General features: G+C 38.1%; 2 protein-coding genes across 5 annotated transcripts; both read left to right on the top strand.

Annotated features, from left to right (window-relative positions):
* Positions 1–501: 501 nt before the first annotated feature.
* On the top strand, positions 502–6,870 carry LOC125188361 (formin-like protein 3). The gene is made up of 4 exons (XM_048085156.1): positions 502–734; positions 834–1,709; positions 6,143–6,229; positions 6,333–6,870. The coding sequence occupies exons 1-4, from the start codon at positions 645–647 to the stop codon at positions 6,498–6,500; spliced, it is 1,221 nt and encodes a 406-aa protein (XP_047941113.1). The 5' UTR covers positions 502–644; the 3' UTR covers positions 6,501–6,870.
* A 5,111-nt stretch (positions 6,871–11,981) lies between these two features.
* LOC125187775 (probable serine/threonine-protein kinase SIS8) lies at positions 11,982–21,199 on the top strand. 4 transcript variants are annotated; one of them, XM_048084409.1, is made up of 14 exons: positions 11,995–13,071; positions 13,973–14,099; positions 14,304–14,410; positions 14,863–14,966; positions 15,169–16,430; positions 16,529–16,569; positions 17,098–17,166; positions 17,410–17,510; positions 18,436–18,514; positions 18,614–18,712; positions 18,793–18,861; positions 20,040–20,089; positions 20,205–20,381; positions 20,753–21,199. In XM_048084409.1, the coding sequence occupies exons 1-14, from the start codon at positions 12,592–12,594 to the stop codon at positions 20,883–20,885; spliced, it is 2,898 nt and encodes a 965-aa protein (XP_047940366.1). In that variant the 5' UTR covers positions 11,995–12,591; the 3' UTR covers positions 20,886–21,199. The 4 variants fall into 4 exon arrangements, with proteins under 4 accessions (XP_047940367.1, XP_047940365.1, XP_047940364.1 ...); XM_048084408.1 differs by having other exon boundaries at positions 11,993–13,071; positions 13,973–14,410; positions 15,169–16,412; XM_048084407.1 differs by having other exon boundaries at positions 11,994–13,071; positions 13,973–14,410.
* The last annotated feature ends 306 nt before the right edge of the window (positions 21,200–21,505 follow it).

Below are 21,505 nucleotides of genomic sequence, written 5' to 3'. Positions count from 1 at the left end.
TTTTCTCATTAATCATTTTCTTTACCAATTTTACTTTTCCGTCAACCATACATAGCTTTAGTGTTATTAATTTTTATCAATCACTTCGAATACTAGTAGTTGTTGGTTTGAAACTGATAATTTTTTTGTGTGATTATTTTTAATTATTGTTAAATAAGAATGAATACTTTAAGGCAATGACTCAAAGTATGTTCATATTCAATTAGTAGTACAAGCAATAATATCATCACTTTTATTGCCAAACATTTTCTTATTTAAAAATACTAGGAAAAATGAATTATGAGTAGTAGCAATTCCAGAGTGTAATAATTTGGTTGAAATAGAGATCTCCAGCATCTATAATCTGTAGTAGGAGTAATAGAAAATTAAATATAGGAAGACGAATATAATAAAGGGCAGAAAAAGACAGATTTGGAGCAGCAACTTTATTTTTTTCTTTAATTGCAAACAAATTGACTCAGACGCTCTCTCTCACACAGTTACACACAGTCACACAGTGCCTCCAACGTTCCAATCTACCCTCTCATCCATTTCATCTCTATCCTCACACACACACATAGACGCGCTCCTCCTCTCTCTCTCTAAATTCCAAATCCCCCCTTTCTCTCTCTATCTTTCCTCCAGATATTTTTGAAATTGAGTGCATGGACCCAGCGCTGGATCCACCTCCACCGGTTGCCGCCCCGCCCGCGCCGGCAATTCCCGTCGCCTACAACCACCCCCCTTTTCCCGAGGTCAGTCGTCTCTAACTCTTAGCTCACTCAATTTTAGTCAAACACACGCGCACTCTCTCTCTAGATTAGATAGATTTGTGATGTTAGAGTTGATTTCAGATGATTTCGGCCGCGATTACGGCGCTGAACGAGAGAGACGGGTCGAGCAAGAGAGCCATCGCTAAGTACATCGAGACGCACTACTCCGACCTCCCACCGACTCACTCCGACTTGCTCACTCACCACCTCAAACACCTCAAAGCCAGCGGTCACCTCCTCATGGTCAAGCATTCCTACACACTCCCCGGTCTCAGATCTGCTCCGCCTCCCCCCGCCTTCAACGGCCCCGCCGCCGCCGTTGAATCTGCTGATCCATCCCCTGCCTCCACAAAGCGCCGCCCCGGCCGCCCCCCCAAGCCCAAGCCGGACGCCGTCCACGTCGCCGTCCCCGTCTTTCCCCCTCCCCTAAACATCAACGACGCGCCGGCTTTCACCTCCGACTTACCGTCGGAGAGTGCGTATATCGCTGCTGCGGTGCCGATGCCATTGCCGTTGCCTGTTAACGGCACCGCCACCCCCACGGGTTCGCCGGCTAGGGGCCGCGGCCGCCCCCCAAAGAGCGCCAAGCGCGGACCCGGCCGCCCATCTAAGGGCGACGGTGCGGGCGGGGGCAGCAGTGGGAGGGGCAGGGGGAGGCCGAAGAAGAGTGCTTCCCCTGCTGCTACCCCGGCTGGACAGGCGAAGGGGTCGGGGAGGCCGCGAGGGAGGCCGCCCAAGCCTATTAATGTGGTGGAAGGGTTTGCTTCTCCAGTGAGTGCTGACCACTTTGCACTTGTTACCGCTGCTCCGGCTGTGGATGCGCCGGTGGTGACAGGGAAGCGTCGCGGGAGGCCGCCCAAGCCCGGAAACGAAGCAAAGAAGCCTAGGAACATGACTGTTGCGCTTCACAAGAGACAGAGGAATCTCTCCGGCAAGCCGCTGGGCCGGCCGAGAAAGGTACAAATTTCTATTTTTACAATTTTTTAAATCTGATATCGTTTTTTTTGGGAATTTAATCATAATTTTCTATGCTTATAATGTTATTTCATCTTTTAATTTTACTAGAACTGCAACGGTAGGAAATTTAGGTTAAAGCTAAAAATGGACACTGATTTGTTTAATTTATTTGTGAATAAAAGATTCAAGAACAAATCAAGAATATCTATTTGTGTGATGGCCTTAGAAAGTTAGAATTACAGAAATTTAATTGGTTATTGTATGGGGTATGTGAATTACATCATAGTTATCTACCATGTCCTTTTAGCGTAGAAATGTTAGTTCATTGCTTAATTTGTCTATGATAATCTAATGAACTGAAGATAGAAATTGCAAACATTACAACCATCATAATAACTCGAGTTAAAAAAGCTATAAAATCACACTAATTTTGTGTCCGTTTTTATGCAAATATTCAAACACAAATGAAAAATTAGCTATTAGTATGATTAAAAAGTATTAGTACTAGCAATTGGTAAGATGCCCTTAGCTGTGAAATTGTTGGACATTTAATGTGTTTCAACGGTCTAGGAAAATAAAATGTACATCCCTCACGACTCTACTGATAGTATCTAGCAATTCATTTGCTCGACGACAAAGTCGTCTGGTGAGCCTACCTTTATTTAGGGATAACTTCTTTCGAGAAATTCGCTTTTGAATAAGCAAGGTCATTCCTAGCTGTATTGGTTAAAAATATCTTCTTTGCATTTACTACATCTTGAGATAATTGGACTAAAGGGAATCGTAATTTTTTAATAGTTCGCCATAATTCACAATGAGTTGGAGCGTTTACTTGAGATTAATTGAGTTCTATTGGCATCTAAAAGAAGAAGCCATATCTTGAGAAAAATAGGTTTAGCGGAGTGGTTTTAGGATTGAGAACTGGTTTAACGAACGCAGTACCGTAGTAACAATGATTGTAGATTAAATAACGCCTTGCTTCTTCATATGTGTGCATTTAAAAAACAGAGCATGTGAATAAAAAAGCAGAAGAATTACCCTAGGTGCATTAATCAATTATAAATACCAAACACATTGTTTCATTCAAACGTAATTTAGCCTTCGAAAACCTCATTTGATACCTATCTCAAAAGGAGTAAAATATTCATTATCAAGTATACGAATCAAAACTTTGGAAGTTAGAAAGGTGCCAACCACTTTGTGCTTTCGAACCTTATATATTATGAGTAAATGTAAATTCATCAAAACCCAAAACTTATTGCTTAAGATACTTGAGAACTTTTGGTTTGAGGATTTGGCAGCCATTTAACATTTATATAGACCGTGCTAAATAACTTTTTTAGTTATATTTTATTATTAATATCTATTTGTTAACCTTTTCCTTCATTTATAGAATCAACACTAATCAATTAGTCATCCTCTGGAAGGAAAAATATTATTTTCATTTTCTAATGCAATAATATAAATCATAATGTGCTCCTATCTTCTTTTAATGTTTTCCTTTTTGTATAATAATATAGCTGCAGTGCTCAAACTATTTATAGAATTAGGGTGGTGCGTATACTCTTTACATTGTAATACATTATTTGCCATGAAGAGTACCTGCTTTTGTTTTCTACAAGTCATGTCCAAATTATAGTACATTCGATTATATTATAATGCTATGGAGTATGGACTACCTTCAATACACTCCCTAGTACCATTGTATAGAAAGTATGGCATTTAAATTAATTGAAATAATTTAGGGGGCAAATTTTTCCTCAACATAAAGTTTGAAATGTGCTTAATTGTTGTTAAGAATGTAAGCTACGTGTGAACTATAATTAATTATGCACATATTGGCTAAAATTTCAAATGAATAAAACTCATTAACTTCAGATTGATAATTAGATCAATTAATGATGTGACTAAATATAAATCTCACTTAGGTTTAGAATTTATATAAAGAAAGTTAAACCCATAGGTTTCTAGGTCATTGTCCGCTGAAGTTTATTCCAATGATTTTCTGTCTTTTACTTGTGAAATTTCATTTTACTAAGAAAAAAGAAAAGAAATCTAACAAAAACTTTAGGAGATCAAAATGCGATTCCTTAAGGCCGAGCCTTGTTATCAGGGGAATTGTAGCGATAGGAAAACTCAAAACCCTAGCCAAGCTCTGAAACAAGACAAGCAAGAGAACCACAAGGATAGTAGAACATTTGTCTTTTCAATAGTCTAAACATCGAACTTCTAGAAATACTATGATTATTGAACAAGGGTTGGTCATTTGAGGTTTGAGCATCAATAATTGGAACATGATGAGCGACCAAAACTGGCTTCTAAGCATAGAAAGTTGGACTTCTAGGCTTCTAACTGATCATATCTAACTAGAAGAAATCAGACAGACTTTCTGATTTCTGAACAGAACCAGTCTACATCTGACTTGTGAGTTCTGAACATATGAGGGACCACAACTGACATATGACTTTCTAAACTTGAGATTTTTGATCTAGAGGTTTCTAGGTGTCATAACCTCGTCTCTATTATATACAAGTAAAAGAAGTTGTAGAAGTCCTGAATCCAAAACCCTGTTTTGGTCGGTTTCCGAACCAACTTATTGTAACCCTAAAACAAGTTGTAGCTCATGACCAACTTATTCCCCTGATAACTTACAATGCAAGACGATCGAAACACAAGCTGGTAAGTCACTTTATTCCTCTCAGATCCTTATCAAAATTTTACAAATGCAATTCGATAACCACCATTCTAACCTCGTATATAAACTAAAAATCTACCACATTGCAAAACTAACAATAACCAACTGGTAATTTACAACTTCCCCATACACATTCTCCTCCATCACCTCCACATAACCTGCTATCCAACTAGGCATATTTTCACACAAGTTGTTGATCATTGACATCCACGTATGCGGACTCCATCTTCCCCAAGTAGACAACACACTGCCTCCGATCAGTATCAGAGTGAAGTGGCAAAGAGGGTAGCTGGGATTGAGGAGATGACTCAACAACTTGATTGCCCTCCTGATAGATTGATAGATGTGTGAAACTCTAATCTCCATTGAAACCATGAGCCTTAGAATGCTCTGCCAACAAATTTCTATGACACCATACTAGAGCGAACAAGAAACAATCCGAAAGCATTAATTTAGTCTTATGTCGTATACAAATAAATATATACTCCCTCCGACCCAACATTATTTCCTTTTCACCGGTCCAGTAGAAATAGTCCATATCCATTTATGGAAACATTTCCACAATTCATTACCCTTTGGGCTCCACATCCACCAACATATTTCAACTACCTTTTCTCCGGCTCCTACGCTACCAATTACGCTTGAAAATCCGTGTCGTCCCCAAAGTGCCTAGTTCTATGTGACGCAAGTAATAGTAAAAATATACTTTCGACAAGGAAGTTTTCAATGTTTAGATATATATTGTTTGATTCACAAATTAATAATTGATGGCTTTATTGGTTCCTTCAACCATTGGCCATTGCGGTGAATATTTTTACAATTAATATCATGTTCGAATGTTCACCCACTAAATATATTGTTTTAAAGCCTTTTGTCAAGGCTCTTAAATTCTGAATAAAATTAAAACAATTCTACGATTCTAGAATCTAGTCTGAATGAAAGAGGAAAAGGACGATCATTTAGTCATGATTTTTTCTCATGTTGAGGAAAACAAAGTAACCTCGGCTGTTGATTTTGTTGCTTAGCTCTCCACCATTGTCCTTATGTGCCTACCTAGGCCGATTAGCATTGCTATTCATCTTGTTTTTAGGTAAACTAAATGGTATTTTATGTATACGAATGAGATGCGTGTCGAGAATGGGTATTTTTTTATACATTTCCTGCCCAATACAAGTTCTGTTAGCAGGACCATATCTGGTTAATACTGTTTAGCTGCTTGTACTTGGGAGAGTAGCTCCTCAAATAAGGCTGTTGAGCTTATGACGTGTGAATGTCTGCAACAATAACTAGTAAGCCTTGAGGCTAGATTCTAGAAACATAGGCTTGCTCATCGAAGAAATTGTAAACTAAATTAGCACTTATAATCCTGCTCTATGCAAACACTCGCCATCTCATGAAGCTCCCTATACGAGCACCAACACCTTAATTGCTTATGTTAGCTCAAGTATTCACTATCAACATCCGTTAATATGCTTCTTCCAATCTGCAATACAGTCTGATGTCTCATGATTTTATTGTGTTTTGCTATAATATAAATGAAGTATGGTGTTGACATTAGAGTTCTGATAATATGTGCTAGCAACTCATTTAGTCACATTGCTGGTAGGATAAAAAGCTTGACAATAGTGTAAACTGTTTTTGTTGTTATGTATTCAAATTGTAATTCTGGATTTCCCTAAATTATCTCTTTTTTCGTCTGAATGACTGCATATTTGTGTTTGTTTTATGTGGTTGTCAGGTGGTTGCTGAAGCAACGGTGAATCGGACTCCGGACTCACATCTCCTTGTGGCATATCTGGATCTCAAGGCCAAACTCGAAAATTTGGTGAGGACTTTTAGCATTTTAGATGTTTGTTAATATTTGTGCATACATGTATAATGATCTGTGGTTCATGTTCTAACGATCTCGTCTCTTAACTTACTGCCAGCAATCAATGGTCAAGCAAGCTGCAACTTTGATCAGACCATCCCTGACGAGTGAGGCTGCAATTAACGCCATAGATGAGCTCGAGCTTGTGGCGTTGAATGCGAGTGCACCCCCAAATGCTCAAACCCAGCAGCAGCCCCTGCCGGAGCAGGTGCAGCCCCAAAGTTAGAGTCGCTGACAGGTAAAATGTAGTGCTGACTATTGGTGGAAGCTAAGTTGGGGGTTTTTCCTTGTCATTGGTACAATGTTAAGATTAGCGCTTAGAAAAGAGAATTGTGATTTATGGGCGAAGACTAGCGTGGAATCGAGCTTCTTGTAAGGTGTCTTCACCAGACAAATAGGTTTGTATTCGTTCGTGTAAGATGTAGGTAATCATACGTTGACTGCTGGATGTTTCTATTGATGTATGTTGCTGCGAGATATTCTAGGCATACATAACTCTCCTGTTAGCTTGACATGTCCCATAACTGATGCAACTTTCAGATCTGTAATACATTTGGTAGATCTAGTGCTCTTAAATTATGGGTTCATTTGTTTGAGATATTGCTCTTAGGGAATCTTTAAAACGAAAATTTTTCAATAAAATGTAGTGGCAAACTCCCGGATGGCAGGTTAAGAAGAAAATTGTAGCCTCATAATCTGTTGTTAATTTGTTGTGTGGATTTTGCTTGGTACTACTTGTTTTGGGATGGGATGATGTGAGTATGGTGCATATAAAATTAGTTTTGGGTAATTTTGGGTCATCAAGAGTCTTGAGTAATCGAGCTTCCCTTTCAAGGATAAAAAATTTACTACTATGCTTTATTGCTTTGCTGGTCTTCAAGGAGACGATTGAGTTGAAGTACTTAGTAGGTGCAAAAATGAAATAAAATAAAATCCCCTAAACGTCTTTATTGAAGCAATGTACACAAAAGAATGTTTTCCATTTTATGGATGAAAATGGATGAATGTTTGAATTGCGGTTGAGAAGGCATAACATGATTTTATTGGGCTCATCAAGGCACTATATGAATTAAGTAATCTAATACTCCTAATTTTCTATTGTATATATAGATGACTAATGGGTGGCAATCCATAAGTTAAAAATTTTCAAGGTTCAAGATTCTTATACAAACACTAAATCCTAAATCACAAATATTGTCATATCAATTCCTATTCACGTAACACAAGATGCTATACTAAAAACAATAGAGGAGAATAGATTTTATGCAAATCAATCTTCAAGGTGCAAAATCTTCGTACAAGTATATTTGAAAACCAACCAAATAAGTTGCCCTAAAATTTGGAAATCTTGACCCCTAATGAAAAAAATAATGAATTAGCCAACTAAGCAGCCTTATGGAATAAGTTGCCTTATATTTCCAATTAACTATAGTTCTATTTCTTAAATTAAATGTGTGGTGTCAGAAAGAAACTGAAAACAAAAAACAAAGTAATCGTGGATGAAAGAAAGTATGCCCAAAGAAGAAACTCAATCTTAATTAGTAGTATTAAATTCCAATTTAAATTAATTGAGTTAGGCACGCTTGCGAACTAAATATATTTGGTCAAATAAAGTATCCCTAGCTATAGCAAGAAGAAATTAGTAAATAAATATATCTTGAGCTTTGTTGGACTTGTTCATGTCCACATGTATTTCTATAATAAATCTAAATGTATCTAAAAAATGGAGTATATTTGTATACTAAAATTAATAATTAAACAACTCACCTAATGTAATCCACCAAATATCCAAGCTGTTAGTAGATAAGTTCTATATTATTCTGTTTCCTTATTGTTTAGTGTTGTGAACTAAATCTTGTCAACCACTAATTATTGATTTCACTGAAATGATTGGATATGAATGAGCATAGATGTGTAGGATGTGTATCATCATATATGTATTCTGCCCATATAGCTGGGATTTAACTTGGGTAATTGTCTTGCATATTAAACTTAGCGAGGAATATATTTCAATCTATAGTCAAATGGAATCTAGCAACATCTTACAAGTTATTTGACTGTATTAGAGACTTGTTTATTGAAAAGAATAAATGTTTTGCACTCTCTCCTCTCTATAGAATAAAATGAAGAGGTTGAATGTGCATGGGCTAATATTTAACATAATTTTTTTGGTGTAGAGTCCACACGCATCCAACACATGCGCACTGAGTGTAATTTTAACTGTGCTTATTGAGCGAAGAGAAAACATCTTACTAACTAATTCACACGTTATTGTTCAATTGATTATGAACATTGATCTCTATATATTTCAAAATTCTGACTAGATACCGGAAAAACAAAACAGCTTAGGCGAAATTTTATAAGCCTAAATTAAACAAAAATAATATAGCTATTGAGGATGTAAGATCGATCAATTTCCAACAAAAAAATATCACCAGAAGATTTGAAGTGTAAAACAGAGAGTTGAATTCCACAAGGATACGATTTAGTAAAACCAATATTTCTTTGACCAAAGTGAGGAGATGTCACACACCATTGGTTGTAGTATTATGGTTAGTAATTGATGCTTAACTTTTCTAAACAAATTTCAGACGTCTCCTACTTTTGCTTTTATAATTGGGCAAAGATTTGAGATTTAGATAAAGAGGCTATTTTTAATTATTGCGTGAACTTTTAATTAAATGGTGATTTTTACTTAAATTTGAAAATATTATAAATATAGCATGTATGTATTCCGCTACATTGAACATTTAATAGTCAAAAGTCATAAATTTTTTGACCGACTAAGCTGATGTGCCTGCAAGTACAAATGATCTTATTTTATTTTCAAATGTTGAAAAACTAATAGTAAATTAAGAGCATCTCCAATGCTAAATAGGTCAGCAATAGGCCAACCATTCTCTCTCCCTGCCACGTCAGCAGCAGCTAAAAATCCACTTGCCACATCAGATTTAAGCCAGCCATAGGCCAGCCGCAATAAAAATAATTCAAAATATACTACATTTACGGAATTAAAATTACGATTAAATTACGGAATTAAATTTACGACACATATACGGGAAAATTAATCCATTCCATTCAAAAAAAGTACAAAGATTTTTAAAAAAAGTACATGATTTTTTTTTTAAAAAAGGGCTTCCACACACGAGCCCCGCCACTCTCTACTCCTCATCGCCGTCGCCGCCGCCGCCCGTGGTATCTGAGCCCACGTCGGAACCCCCTAGCCGTGCCCTCGCGACATCCAAATCAACCCGCATGCTCTCGAGCATCGAGTGAAGAAACATCTTCTCCGTGGGGTCAGTGGCGGTCCTTCAATCTTGGAAGACCTTGTACATCTGAGCCCGCGTTTGGTTACGCGAATGGAGAGTGTATTCGAGTGGGGCGGGTGGGAGGGCGGAGGACTGGACCTCGCGGGGTGATAGGGGGGATCCGCCCCTCGCAGCACGTTGCGCCCGCTTCTGTCCAACCGGGCGAGGGCGACCAGCAAATGAAGGAAGGGATGGAAACTCCTCAAGCATCCGGGGGAGAGGTCGTGGGATCCGCCGCCGCTAACGCCTACGTAGTCGCCGGTATAGTTCAGCCTCTGCTTCTTCGGCCACCCAGCGTCGCACCCCGCACGGAACTTCTCGAAGTCCTTCAACAACTCATAGCACTCCCGAAGTGGAACTCTTTGTACGTCCCCGCCAGGGGGAACCGACTCTCGGCTATCCTCCGGGCGTCCTCCTCATTCCCGCCCACTAGTGAGGAGCCGACGGAGGGCGTTAGCGTACAACGCCGGTGCAAACGGCCGACCGCGGCCCTGATGCGCTCCCACCCCTTCCTCGGACCTTCTCCCCGCCGAAGTCCTTCCCGTGCGGGCACGCTGCCTCCCGTAGGCGCCTCTAATCTTCGCCCACATGTTGACGACCCGCCGTGGTTGTTCGCAACCAGGCGGATCGGCGCACACCCCTCCAACCACCCTCCCGGCCACCCCGGCGTACTCATCCTCCGTCCACTTCCTCCGGCCGGGGATGTCGTCAACAACGAGCTGCGACGACTCCGCCGACCGCCTTGGCCTTCCCCCTCGTCTTCTTCTTCTTCGCCGCGGCCCGCCCGACTGGAACGGGAGTGTCCGGATCGCCGAGATCGATCCCCATGTCATGCAATGACATAAGGTCATCGCCAGTGAACTGCGTCTCCATTGGGGTTGACGTGTGAGACGAAGCCGTCAAAAATCCAGAGTGGGACGATAGACCGTGTCCCCCGATCGCTAGCCGACCATTTGAGATGCTCTAAAATCCTCACGAAAATTGTGATTGCGGCTTTTAAGTGAGATAAATACATATTGTTGTGCTTATAAGTAGTTTTTAAGTTTAGGCAAAAAAGTTGCCATAAAGTCAAGATTGAGGTTATAATTTGAAATTAACTTTATTTAAAATAATAATGAATTGTTAAATTAAAATTGAGGAACAGCTTTAGTTTTTGTTGAGATATTGAACAGTAATGCTAGCAGTAGTAGTATTATTTTACTGGAGTACCAAATTTTAAACACTTAAACACTTTAGACACCACTTTGCAAATGACAGTTCCAAAGCTCTTCTATTTCACCAACTACACATTCTCTACTGCACATTCACTAAATTCAATGTGGGTAGATCTAGCTATGGGATTGAATCTCCATACAATTTTACATTTTGTATATTTAAACTTTTTTGGGGTAAAATTAGACAATTCCAATTTGTTCAGCTTGACCTACTCCCTTTTCATTTACTTATTTATTTAATTTTAGTTAAATAATTAAATTAATCTTTAACTAAATTAATTAAGATATTCTAATTAAAAATATAGTAAATTATTAATTAGTTACGTTTGTTCTATAAAAGTAGTGCACACTGCATTTCTAGGTGTTCCTAAAGTAATGCATACTATTTCTTAAATTTTCATTTCTGACACAATTCCATTATTTTTAGCCTTATTTGTAATTTATTTACAAAAACATGTCCCACCATTATCTATCTACGCTAAATGAGTAATTAAATGAGATTCATTTTTCATTAAAATTCATGTCACAATTAGCTTACAATTTTTATGACATTGAGATTTTTTTTTTGAAATTAAGAAAATATTTTGAAATGATATAATCACGAAATACTACTCCCTCCCCCCGACCAAACTATGCCACCGTGCTAAAAAGTGAAAATTATAGAAATTTTAAATGATTGAGCTTCCTAACCTTGTAAATTGTGTTATCTATATACTCTTTGAATCTAAAAACTTATGTTAACAAATCGAGATATTTTTAAAATGCACTAAATTACAAAGTACTACTACTAGTATTCAGTAATTTTATACTCATATTACTGAGTACTGATTTTACTGTACTTCAAAAATACAGTACGGTGTTTGAATCATAGAGTGAATAATTCAACACTAAATTTAAAAAATAAATTTATTAATACATGCAGTGCAATGCAGTAAAATAGAAGTGAACTCACGGTAAGACTGTAAAAAAAATGCAGTATATGATGATGTAATGCAGATAGACATTGGAAATTTTCAGGATCAATTCATATTTAATTTTCTTGATGTGGATTTAAAATGAAATTTGAGTAGAGAATTTAGTTTTGGATTGATAGTGAGAGGACAAGTTGGAGTTGAGTTTTGGTTCGTATAAAGAAAAGAGGTGAAAAGCGGTATACAATTATGTGGTAGAAATGGTTCATATTGTTGAAGGTCCTACTCCACTTCCCACTTGCTCAGCTCTTTGCTGTCTCACTGCACCTGCATATGCGTAGGCCTCTTTTTCCATATTGACCAATTGCATCTTTTTCCTCTATTTTTAATTCTCTCTCTCTCTTCACACAATTCAAGATTGTAAAATTGACTGCACTTCATTTGACTCTCTCTCCTCCCACCCCACCTCTGAGAAGTTATTCAATTTTTGATCTGGAGATTGGAAAGAAAAGAAGCAATCTTTATATTGTTTCACCCAAGTTGTTAGTGTACTTATGTACTTTTTGGGTTTTGCGAGGCTGTAACTGTGGTTGGTATTCTATTGATTTTTGGGTTTTTGCTATTTTATGAGAAAAAGGGTTCTTGCTACTATTATCGTGCAGAAGTGAGGTTTAGTAGTGATTTTATTGGTGTTAGTGGGATTTTCTGTTGAATACTTGGATATGGCAAAAAGGGTTCTTTGAGGGAGCTGGGAATTTGCAATTGTTGATGTGAAATTGGTGTTTTTATTGATAAAGATTCATGCTTGGGTTGAGGCCATGGAGAGATTTATGCAGAGGTTCTTGTTTCTTTAGCATTGACTTCCTTAGCTTAGGTGGGAAGAAATGAAAAACTTTCTGAAGAAACTTCACATAGGATCCAATCAATCTGAGGACGCAGAGGGCTCTTCAACATCATCAAGGGTTACTAGATTGAGTGATGGTGCACCAAGTGTTAAGCTATCCCACTCTAAGTCAGAGCACAAGCCGTTTTCAACGATTTCGGGGTGGTTGAACTCTGTTACTCATAGGCATAGCCCTAGTCCTCCATCTTCATCTAACGTGACAAAGGGGGAGAGAATGGAGCCCTCTGATTCTGTGGGGAGCAGTAGCTTGGATGCTGCTTTGGATGCTGTGAGGCCTGATTCGGGCTCTTCTAACTCAAGGGAGAATGATATTGAGGAGGAGTATCAGATTCAGTTGGCTTTAGAGCTAAGTGCAAAGGAGGATCCTGAGGCTGTGCAGATTGAGGCTGTGAAGCAGATCAGTTTGGGCTCTTGTCATCCTGAGAATACACCGGCTGAAGTTGTGGCTTATCGTTATTGGGTATGTTTTCGTGTTCATGGTTTGTAATGTTGATTGTTGTTGAGCATTTTGCATTCTTGGTGTACGTGTAGATGTTGAATGGATTAGGAATAGTCCATGGCCGTTTTTAGAAAACTGTTTAGAAATGCAAATTCTGGATATATTAAGGTAAGAAACTACTTATGTCTAGGCTGAGATGAATTGATAAATAGTTTGTGGAGATGAAGACTCAAGTTAAAATCAAGACATGCCTCTTTAATTTCATACATATCATTGTTGTTTAGTGTTGGAATGCAAAACCATACTCAAATAGATGACATAAAAGAATGGGGAATATATAGACTGATTATGAGTTGAAGACTGCATTTGGCTAAGAGTGATTGTATAACATATAGTAGCCTACCCTAGCCATATAGCATTATGCAATGAAGGACAATTGGGCTCTTTTTTTACGAGTCATGAAGAAATTTTCCCTCTTCTAGTCACATCCTTACGAATCAGTCGGTTTTAATCTGATGGAGTGGCTCCGATGAGAGGCCATTCTTTCATGTGCTCATTTATTTTCTTGAAAATGTAACATTTAGATATTTTTTTCACTCTCCTGTATCCTGTTTCACAGCATGTAACCATTATTTGCAGGAGAGAAATTTCTATATTCTTCAGGCAAAAATGATCATGTACATTTTAAACACAGGCTTCTTAAATAGTCTCTTAGTTAAAGAACACTGGAGATCTATTCTCAACGACAATGTTCTATAACCCTATCTCGTTGCGTGTTTTTGAAGATGCTTCTTCAAACTTTGTTTGCTATCTGATCTGTTCTCGACTTCAAGGAAGATATATATTGTTGTTGTATATGCATGATCCTCTCTGCTCTCCTTTCTAACATATCTCATATTCTAGATTTATCCATGCTTCACAGAATTACAATGCCCTTAGCTATGATGACAAGATTCTGGATGGGTTCTATGATCTTTATGGCATCGTGACCGGCTCCATGTCGTCTAGAATGCCTTCCCTTGTGGATCTGCAAGCAACGCCCTTATCAGGTGATATTAGTTGGGAAGCCATTCTTGTAAATAGACAATCTGATTCAAACTTGTTGAAACTCGAGCAGAAAGCCATCGAAATTGGATTCAGAGTAAGGTCACATTCTATTAATTCTGTAAACCACAGTACAGTGCGAAAACTTGCTACTTTAGTTTCCAATCACATGGGAGGGCCAGTTGGTGACCCCGATGACATGTTGGCAGCATGGAGAAATCTCAGTCATACTTTGAAAGCAAGGCATGGGAGCATGGTTTTGCCTATTGGTTCTCTGACTGTTGGATTGGCTCGTCACAGGGCATTGCTATTTAAGGTATGCAATGATTTTATTATCGAGAGTTTATTATTTTTATTTTGTTGCAATACACATAGCGATTCATTTCCCTTTTCTGACTATCGAGGCAGTTACATCTTGTCAACATAGTTTAAGCTCTATTGATTCCTGTTTGTTTTTCATTATGGAGCTAAGTCCAATTAAGAATCCAGCGAGGTGATTCATCATTTCATCGTCGGATTCTGTACTGTGGGGTATAACCACACTTTTCTTTCAAGTTGAGTATGTTTTAAGTGAAAACGTGAGTTGGGGATATTTTTTGGAAAATGCTGAAAGTTTGGGGTACAAGCTATGACTAACCATAAAATAAATAAGCACGAGCATATAACACCAGCAAAGGATGTGCAAAGAATATAAGAAATGACCGATCTTTAAGGATAACGAACATTCAACTTTAACCTAATATCTTGTCTATATGGCATGTTGTGCAGGTTTTGGCTGATTTTTTTGGAATTCCTTGTCGCTTGGTGAAAGGACCACAGTTTACTGGTTCTGACGACGTGGCAGTGAGCTTCGTGAAAATTGATGATGGGAGGTAAGTGCTATTTATACATGTTTTAACCACAGTCAGAACCACATTCGTTTCTTGATCTCAATTCGTTTGTCTTAACGCTGCTGCTTTCAGAAGAATCTCTGAAAGTTCCTAGCATATGATATGATAGTGTTTCCAAATACATTCACTAACTACTGTGTGATTAATTAGTGATCCTATCCTAAGATGTCGAAACGTGGTTCAGGGAATACATTGTTGATTTGATGGCCGACCCTGGTACACTTATTCCTTCTGATGCAGCAGGGGCCAATCCTAACTACGAAGACTCGTTTCTCCCCGTCTACCCAGTGTCTAAAAATGATGGTCCTTCTCACTGGCCTTTGTCTAGTGGCAGAACATCCAGTGCACTTGACAAGAAATCGGATTTTGGTATATTGGATCAAAGATCCAAATTCAGGAATAGTATCCCTGAGGGAAGGGAATTGACGGATGAAGGTGAAAGTAAACCATCAAGTGCTTTAGTAGAGCTGCCGATGAAAGGCCAAGGAGGATCTCACCAGTGCGTTTATGGTTCAGATGTGAAGATAGAGCCGGCACTGGAAACCTCTACCAGGCCGAGTCACACACACGCAAGATCTCCATCCTGGACAGAAGGAGTTAGCTCCCCAGCTGTTCGGAAAAAAAAAGTGAAGGATGTTTCAAAATACATGATCGAGGCTGCCAAAGAAAATCCACAATTAGCTCAGAAGCTCCACGATGTTCTGCTTGAGAGTGGCGTCGTTGCGCCTCCGAATTTGTTCACTGAAGCATACACAGAACAGTTGGATATGCCGCGGTCGGAGGTCAAGTCCGCGATGCAAGAATATGATAGCAAAGGATCTGATGACAAACTTAAAGGAAAGGGTTTCCATTATGATCGATCTTTTCTCCCTCCCCTGCCTCATCAGGTTTCGCATCCTAGAGGCAGTTTGGATAAGCATCCACATCTCCAGTTAGATCTAAAAGAATCTAACAAACACAATCTTTCCTTGGATTCCGAAGCAACTCCTGTAAAATACACAAAAAACGTTCCGGTTGCTGCTGCAGCAGCAGCAGCTGCTGCGGTTGTTGCCTCTTCGATGGTAGTTGCTGCTGCAAAGGTAAGCAGTGATTCAAAACTTCAGCTTCCCGTCGCAGCTGCAGCTACTGCAACAGCAGCAGCTGTAGTAGCAACTACCGCAGCTGTTACAAAACAGTATGAGGCTCTGGAATCTGCTGTTCATTCAGCGGATAGCCCTGGTGAACTTAGTCCGACAGTGGGTGTCAGAAGTGATGTGGACATTGCTGTTCATGAACGAGGTAGTGGTGACAGAGGACATGGAGGTTCGGGACCGAGTTCTGGAGGTGAGAGGATATCGGATAGATCCACGGAGAATGAAAGTTCAAAATCTGATTCAACATTAGATGATGTAGCGGACTGCGAAATTCCTTGGGAAGATATCACCTTGGGTGAGCGTATCGGGCTTGGTACTAAATCTTGCATTATGTTTGTCCAATTGTTTTGTTGTACTTACAAATGATTGATTTCTCTTGGACAAAACGAATAATATACTTCCTTATTGTAGGATCTTACGGTGAGGTATACCATGGAGACTGGCATGGAACTGTGAGTTTCTCAAAGCCTATCTGAGGGTTTTAATTTCTTTTATTTTATACAAATGGAAAATAGATTCATTAATCCAAAAATCCTGCATTTCGTGAAAAAGTTCTGGTAGATTCATTTTGTTATTATTTAATTTTTCTTTACTCAAACTTGGCCATTCATGTTGCTTTCTTGTCCCTCTTTTGCCTTCTTGACATCTCATCCTGCATTAAATAAGGGTTTGTTAGCTTTGTCTCTTGAAGTGTTGGGCTCTCTGTTCCCTTTATCAATACGTAAAATCATTATTGAACCTCAATTATGATATTTCTCTATGAACCATAGAGTTGTCTCGATGGTGGTCTAAGTAGTAGTGTTGTTGTTTCTGAAGCAAAGTCTTCAGGCGATTGCCATTTATTTTCATCATGGTTCCTTAAGTATAATTTGTTTTCATCATGCCTCTGTTTTTATGTGCTATATTTTGAGTTATTACAAGCCTTATTATATCGCAATTTAATCCTAGAAGATGAGTATTTACACAATTTCAATTTGTAGGAAGTTGCTGTTAAGAAGTTCCTTGACCAAGATATTACCGGTGAATCTCTCGAGGAATTCAGAAGTGAGGTAATCTCCCTATCTAATGGTTTCTCACTTCATAGTTGCAAAGGTCAAAGAAGTTTCTTGTACCAGTATTAGCTTTAAAATTATTTTTCACACTTTGACTTGTATATATCAAAGCTACAGTCCCTACTTTACTGATCTTGCAGCGCCGACTCCACTCTATGTTCTCGTTCTATTTTATTTCAGGTTTTCATATTTACTTGAGATGTTTTAATGACCTGACATGCATATTTTCTGGTTTCCAAGGTCCGCATCATGAAAAGAGTCAGACATCCAAACGTTGTTCTCTTTATGGGAGCTATTACTCGACCTCCAAATCTCTCAATTATTACAGAGTTTCTCCCTAGGTATGCTAAGATCCTTTGAACTTCCAGACCGTGAAGATTGATGTTGTTGTAATTTCTATTTTTTTGGGTTTGTGATATTAAAACCTGTTTGTTATTTTTTGTCTACTTCCTATGAAACATACATTTAAGAACCATCTTCTGTCATTCCAAGCTTTGACCACTTAAACATGAAACAAATATAAATTGTCTAATCAAGCACCGTTCCCTAATCTAATGTGAGTGAGGGCAGCAAGATAGGACTAACAAAGATTGACATGTCCCTAGTATCTCTGGTAAGATAGGTCCTTTATTTTTTTGTTGGGGTAATTGCGCTTGGATACACGAACTTTCTCCCAATTCTAGGTTTGCACATGAAATAAAAATCATGCGTCCATTTACACAAACTTTCAGTTGTTTAATTTTGCACTGATACAGTACTCAGGTTCGCCGGAGATAACTAACTTCTTTCGTCACCGCTGTTTCTTCTCCCTTACACAGCTGCTTGATTCTTCTTCCATGCATCATTTACCTTTTTTCTCTTTGTACATTTCATGTGTACAACTAGAAGTGGTGAAAGTTTGTGAATTTGGCGCAGTTACCTTTTTTCTCTTTGTACATTATTATTTGAAAAATGAAGGGTTCAATATAAAGCAAAGACAAAACTAGTGTTTAGAGCAATGCCCTAAAAAACTGAAAATTGAGATTATGAAAAGCATGCTTGACTTAACAGATGCCCATCTCTCTTAAAGCAATCAAGTTAAACAAAGTTTTCTGTATATATAAGTTTATTTTCTACGGTTAGTCGACTCTAGGGGATAAAATTGATGAATTTATTGCAGAAAAAATGGTTTTTCTGAATTTTGCTGTCATTTTTTTCTCTCTATCAAATTATACACATCACAAATTTATAAATGGTTTTTATTTGACGAATTCTTTATTTGGTCAGAGGTAGTTTATACAGATTACTTCATCGCCCAAACAATCAACTAGATGAGCGTAGACGGTTGAAGATGGCTCTTGATGCTGTATGCAAACTATTTTCTATTTTGCATTTCATTTTTCTGTTTCTAAATAAGGGGAATGTGCTAGCGCCTAGCGCTAATAAAAGACACTTGATGTGACAGGCTCGAGGAATGAATTATTTGCATAATTGCACTCCTGTGATAGTTCATCGAGATCTGAAGTCCCCAAACCTTCTCGTTGACAAGAACTGGGTAGTCAAGGTGATTTTCTCGTCACATAGTAATCATAAGTTACCGTGTTATTGTTTAATAACTAATCCATGTTATGTTTTCTGTAAAAGGTGTGTGATTTTGGATTATCGAGGATGAAGCACAGCACGTTTCTTTCTTCAAGGTCTACTGCTGGAACGGTAAGCTAGTCTTACGCTTTATTATGACGATTTACATTGTGATGCTATGTAAATTTTCTCAACTTGTCATATTTCTTTTCTGCATTGTAGATTTCGGGTCCTCTCGATAAATTGACTTGTTGCTGACTCTTTATTTCCTTTACCCTTGGTATATTAATGAGGTTTTGTGTTGTAATGTGTGTTCATTTCAATAGTTTTTGGATCTCTCCAATCGGGGTTGGCTTCTATATCGGTTGATGCTGCATTAAAAAAAATGAAAACATAATCAATTGTTATGCGTCGTTATATTTACCAGCCATTTTGTAGAAGGTAGCTCAATTGCTGTTGATCCTATTACTCAGGCTTTTGGTGAAATTTGATTGCCAAGGTTTGCCTTCGGAAGAGGTGGTCTGCTGTGATCTATGGTTTAAAAATGAATTTCAAATTCTCTATGTCTATATTTTGTTAGGAAAACACCGGCAGTTGATTCCAAGTGTCTTCATGTTTGCAGCACGAACATGTATTAGAATTTGGTAGGAAAACATTTTTTCTGTTTATGTTTGTCTTGAAGAGATCAGGTATCATAAATCAATGAAGCATGCATCTATTTGCAGTCCAAATTTCGTCCTAAGATAACTTATAGATCCATATCAACACTTGCACTGTGTTGTGCTGTTGATGTTAAGCTTATTTCCGCGCATAAATGTGCCATTCTGCAATATTATTGGTAGGTATTTCTTAATGGTTAATTTGTGAACCTTTTTATCATGAGAATGTGAAAACATTGCATTTAACATACAAAGTATCTGCCCGCGTATGTAATAGTATCTGCACTTTTGTGAGAACACCATAACAACATTTACACCTTAATATTATCGCGTTGCAGAAAATTTATGCATTTAGTGCAGATAAGTGTAGATACTTTATACATTCAGTCTCAACCTTCTCACTTAAAGAAGGTTATGTAATGTGAACCTTTCCCTTATTTGGTATCTTCATCGAACATTATATTTGGAACGAATCTTCTTGAGTTGTATGGTGCTGTTTGAAAAATTATTTCCCATGTCATTTGTTCTGTGCTTTGAGATACAAAATTGGTCATTGTTACATGACTAAGCGCGCTAGGCCAAACTCACCAAGGTTGACTAGCTCCCTTGAGCGTTAATGCTGCTAATTCTGAGCTTTTCCGTCTTGCTTAGGCGGAGTGGATGGCACCGGAAGTATTGAGAAACGAGCCATCAAATGAGAAGTATGCAGTCCCATCTTATTAAAATTGATTCAGCTATAATAATGTATGATAGTCTTAAGAATCACATGCTAGCTTCTCAACCTACATAATCTTATTAATGTTGATCAAAATGCAGATGTGACGTTTACAGCTTTGGCGTGATACTCTGGGAGCTCTGCACCATGCGGCAGCCGTGGGGAGGAATGAACCCCATGCAAGTTGTTGGTGCTGTCGGATTTCAGCATCGCCGTCTTGACATACCAGACGACATGGATCCTGTCATCAAAGACATTGTCTTGAGATGCTGGGAAACGTAAGTCCAACTACTTTTAGCCACTTTTGACAGCCATTTCTCGAGGAGTTAATATATCAATATAGCCATTTTTGCAGTGTAAAGATAAAAATAGCCACAAATATTAAAATGATAAAAACAGCAACTTTTTTGGGGCTTAAAGTATTGTTTGCCTTTAATTCGATTTTGATACTAAATTCACAACCGGATTTGTGGTTGTGAATAGACTAAATCTCTGCTTGATTGTGAATGTAATTCAATCAAACCTACTATTGGTTGTGAACAAGGAGTAAAACGGTATACTTAGTGGCTATATTTATCTTTACTATCTCAACATGGCTATGTTATTAGTACACATTTTTGCAAGAGAATGAAATACCTTTGTGTTGCAGAGATCCGAATCTACGGCCTACATTCGGTGAAATCATGGCTGCCTTGAAACCGCTTCAAAAGTCGATGGCAAGCTCACAAGCACCAAAAACAATGAGCAGGAGAAGTGTAAATTCGCAAGATAGAAGAAACTAGTGAGAGAAGCAATCAGCAGCAGAAAATTTTCCCTGGTTGAATGCCTGGCATTTTGCAGCCTTGCTTTGAGACATTATTTGAAGAAGTCAAGAAGATCACTTGTTTGAGTCAGTTAGATCTTTTTCTTTCTGCCTTTTTCTTCTTCTTGTTTCTGTTTTGTTACATGTATTTCTCCTTTTATATTCTTGGCTTTGTAATGCCACCTTCAAGCAAATTGTGCAGTTTGTTGTTGTAAATTCACCAGAAAATTGTTGTAATTATTGCTTGTTCAACTCTGTTTCAATTCATAATTGGACAGTTTCTGTTGTTTCAAATTAGAATGTCAAATTGAACCCAACCAAACTACTACAATGTATCGTTTCAATTTGGTTTCTGTAAAACTGTTTTAGTTTTTGGACTGATTTTGTGTTGAAAATCTATTAATCCAGTTGTTATATCAAGTTGGAACGACATATGAACTTAGAAGTTAAATTTCTGGTAAATCAAATTGACTCAATCAAATTACAAAAGTAAAAGTTTTTGTGTTAAATTAGTAAACGAAATTGCAATTGTATAAGAGAGTCAAGAAATAGGCCTTGACTGCTACTTTTCCACAGAAAAGCAAACAAAACAAGGTGGTT

The sequence above is a fragment of the Salvia hispanica genome, chromosome 5 (assembly GCF_023119035.1).
Source record: "Salvia hispanica cultivar TCC Black 2014 chromosome 5, UniMelb_Shisp_WGS_1.0, whole genome shotgun sequence".
NCBI lineage: Eukaryota > Viridiplantae > Streptophyta > Magnoliopsida > Lamiales > Lamiaceae > Salvia > Salvia hispanica.
The sequence above is the reverse complement of the archived record's forward strand: the minus strand, read 5'-3'. Positions and strand labels throughout refer to the sequence as shown.

Bases quoted from the DNA above. Each gene is read 5' to 3' on its own strand.
- LOC125188361 (XM_048085156.1), top strand. From the start codon at position 645: ATGGACCCAGCGCTGGATCCACCTCCACCGGTTGCCGCCCCGCCCGCG. The intron at 735-833 runs GTCAGTCGTCTC...AGTTGATTTCAG, and splicing joins ACCACCCCCCTTTTCCCGAG to ATGATTTCGGCCGCGATTAC. The intron at 1,710-6,142 runs GTACAAATTTCT...TGTGGTTGTCAG, and splicing joins CGCTGGGCCGGCCGAGAAAG to GTGGTTGCTGAAGCAACGGT.
- LOC125187775 (XM_048084407.1), top strand. From the start codon at position 12,592: ATGAAAAACTTTCTGAAGAAACTTCACATAGGATCCAATCAATCTGAG. The intron at 14,967-15,168 runs GTAAGTGCTATT...AACGTGGTTCAG, and splicing joins GTGAAAATTGATGATGGGAG to GGAATACATTGTTGATTTGA. The intron at 16,570-17,097 runs GTGAGTTTCTCA...TTCAATTTGTAG, and splicing joins ATGGAGACTGGCATGGAACT to GAAGTTGCTGTTAAGAAGTT.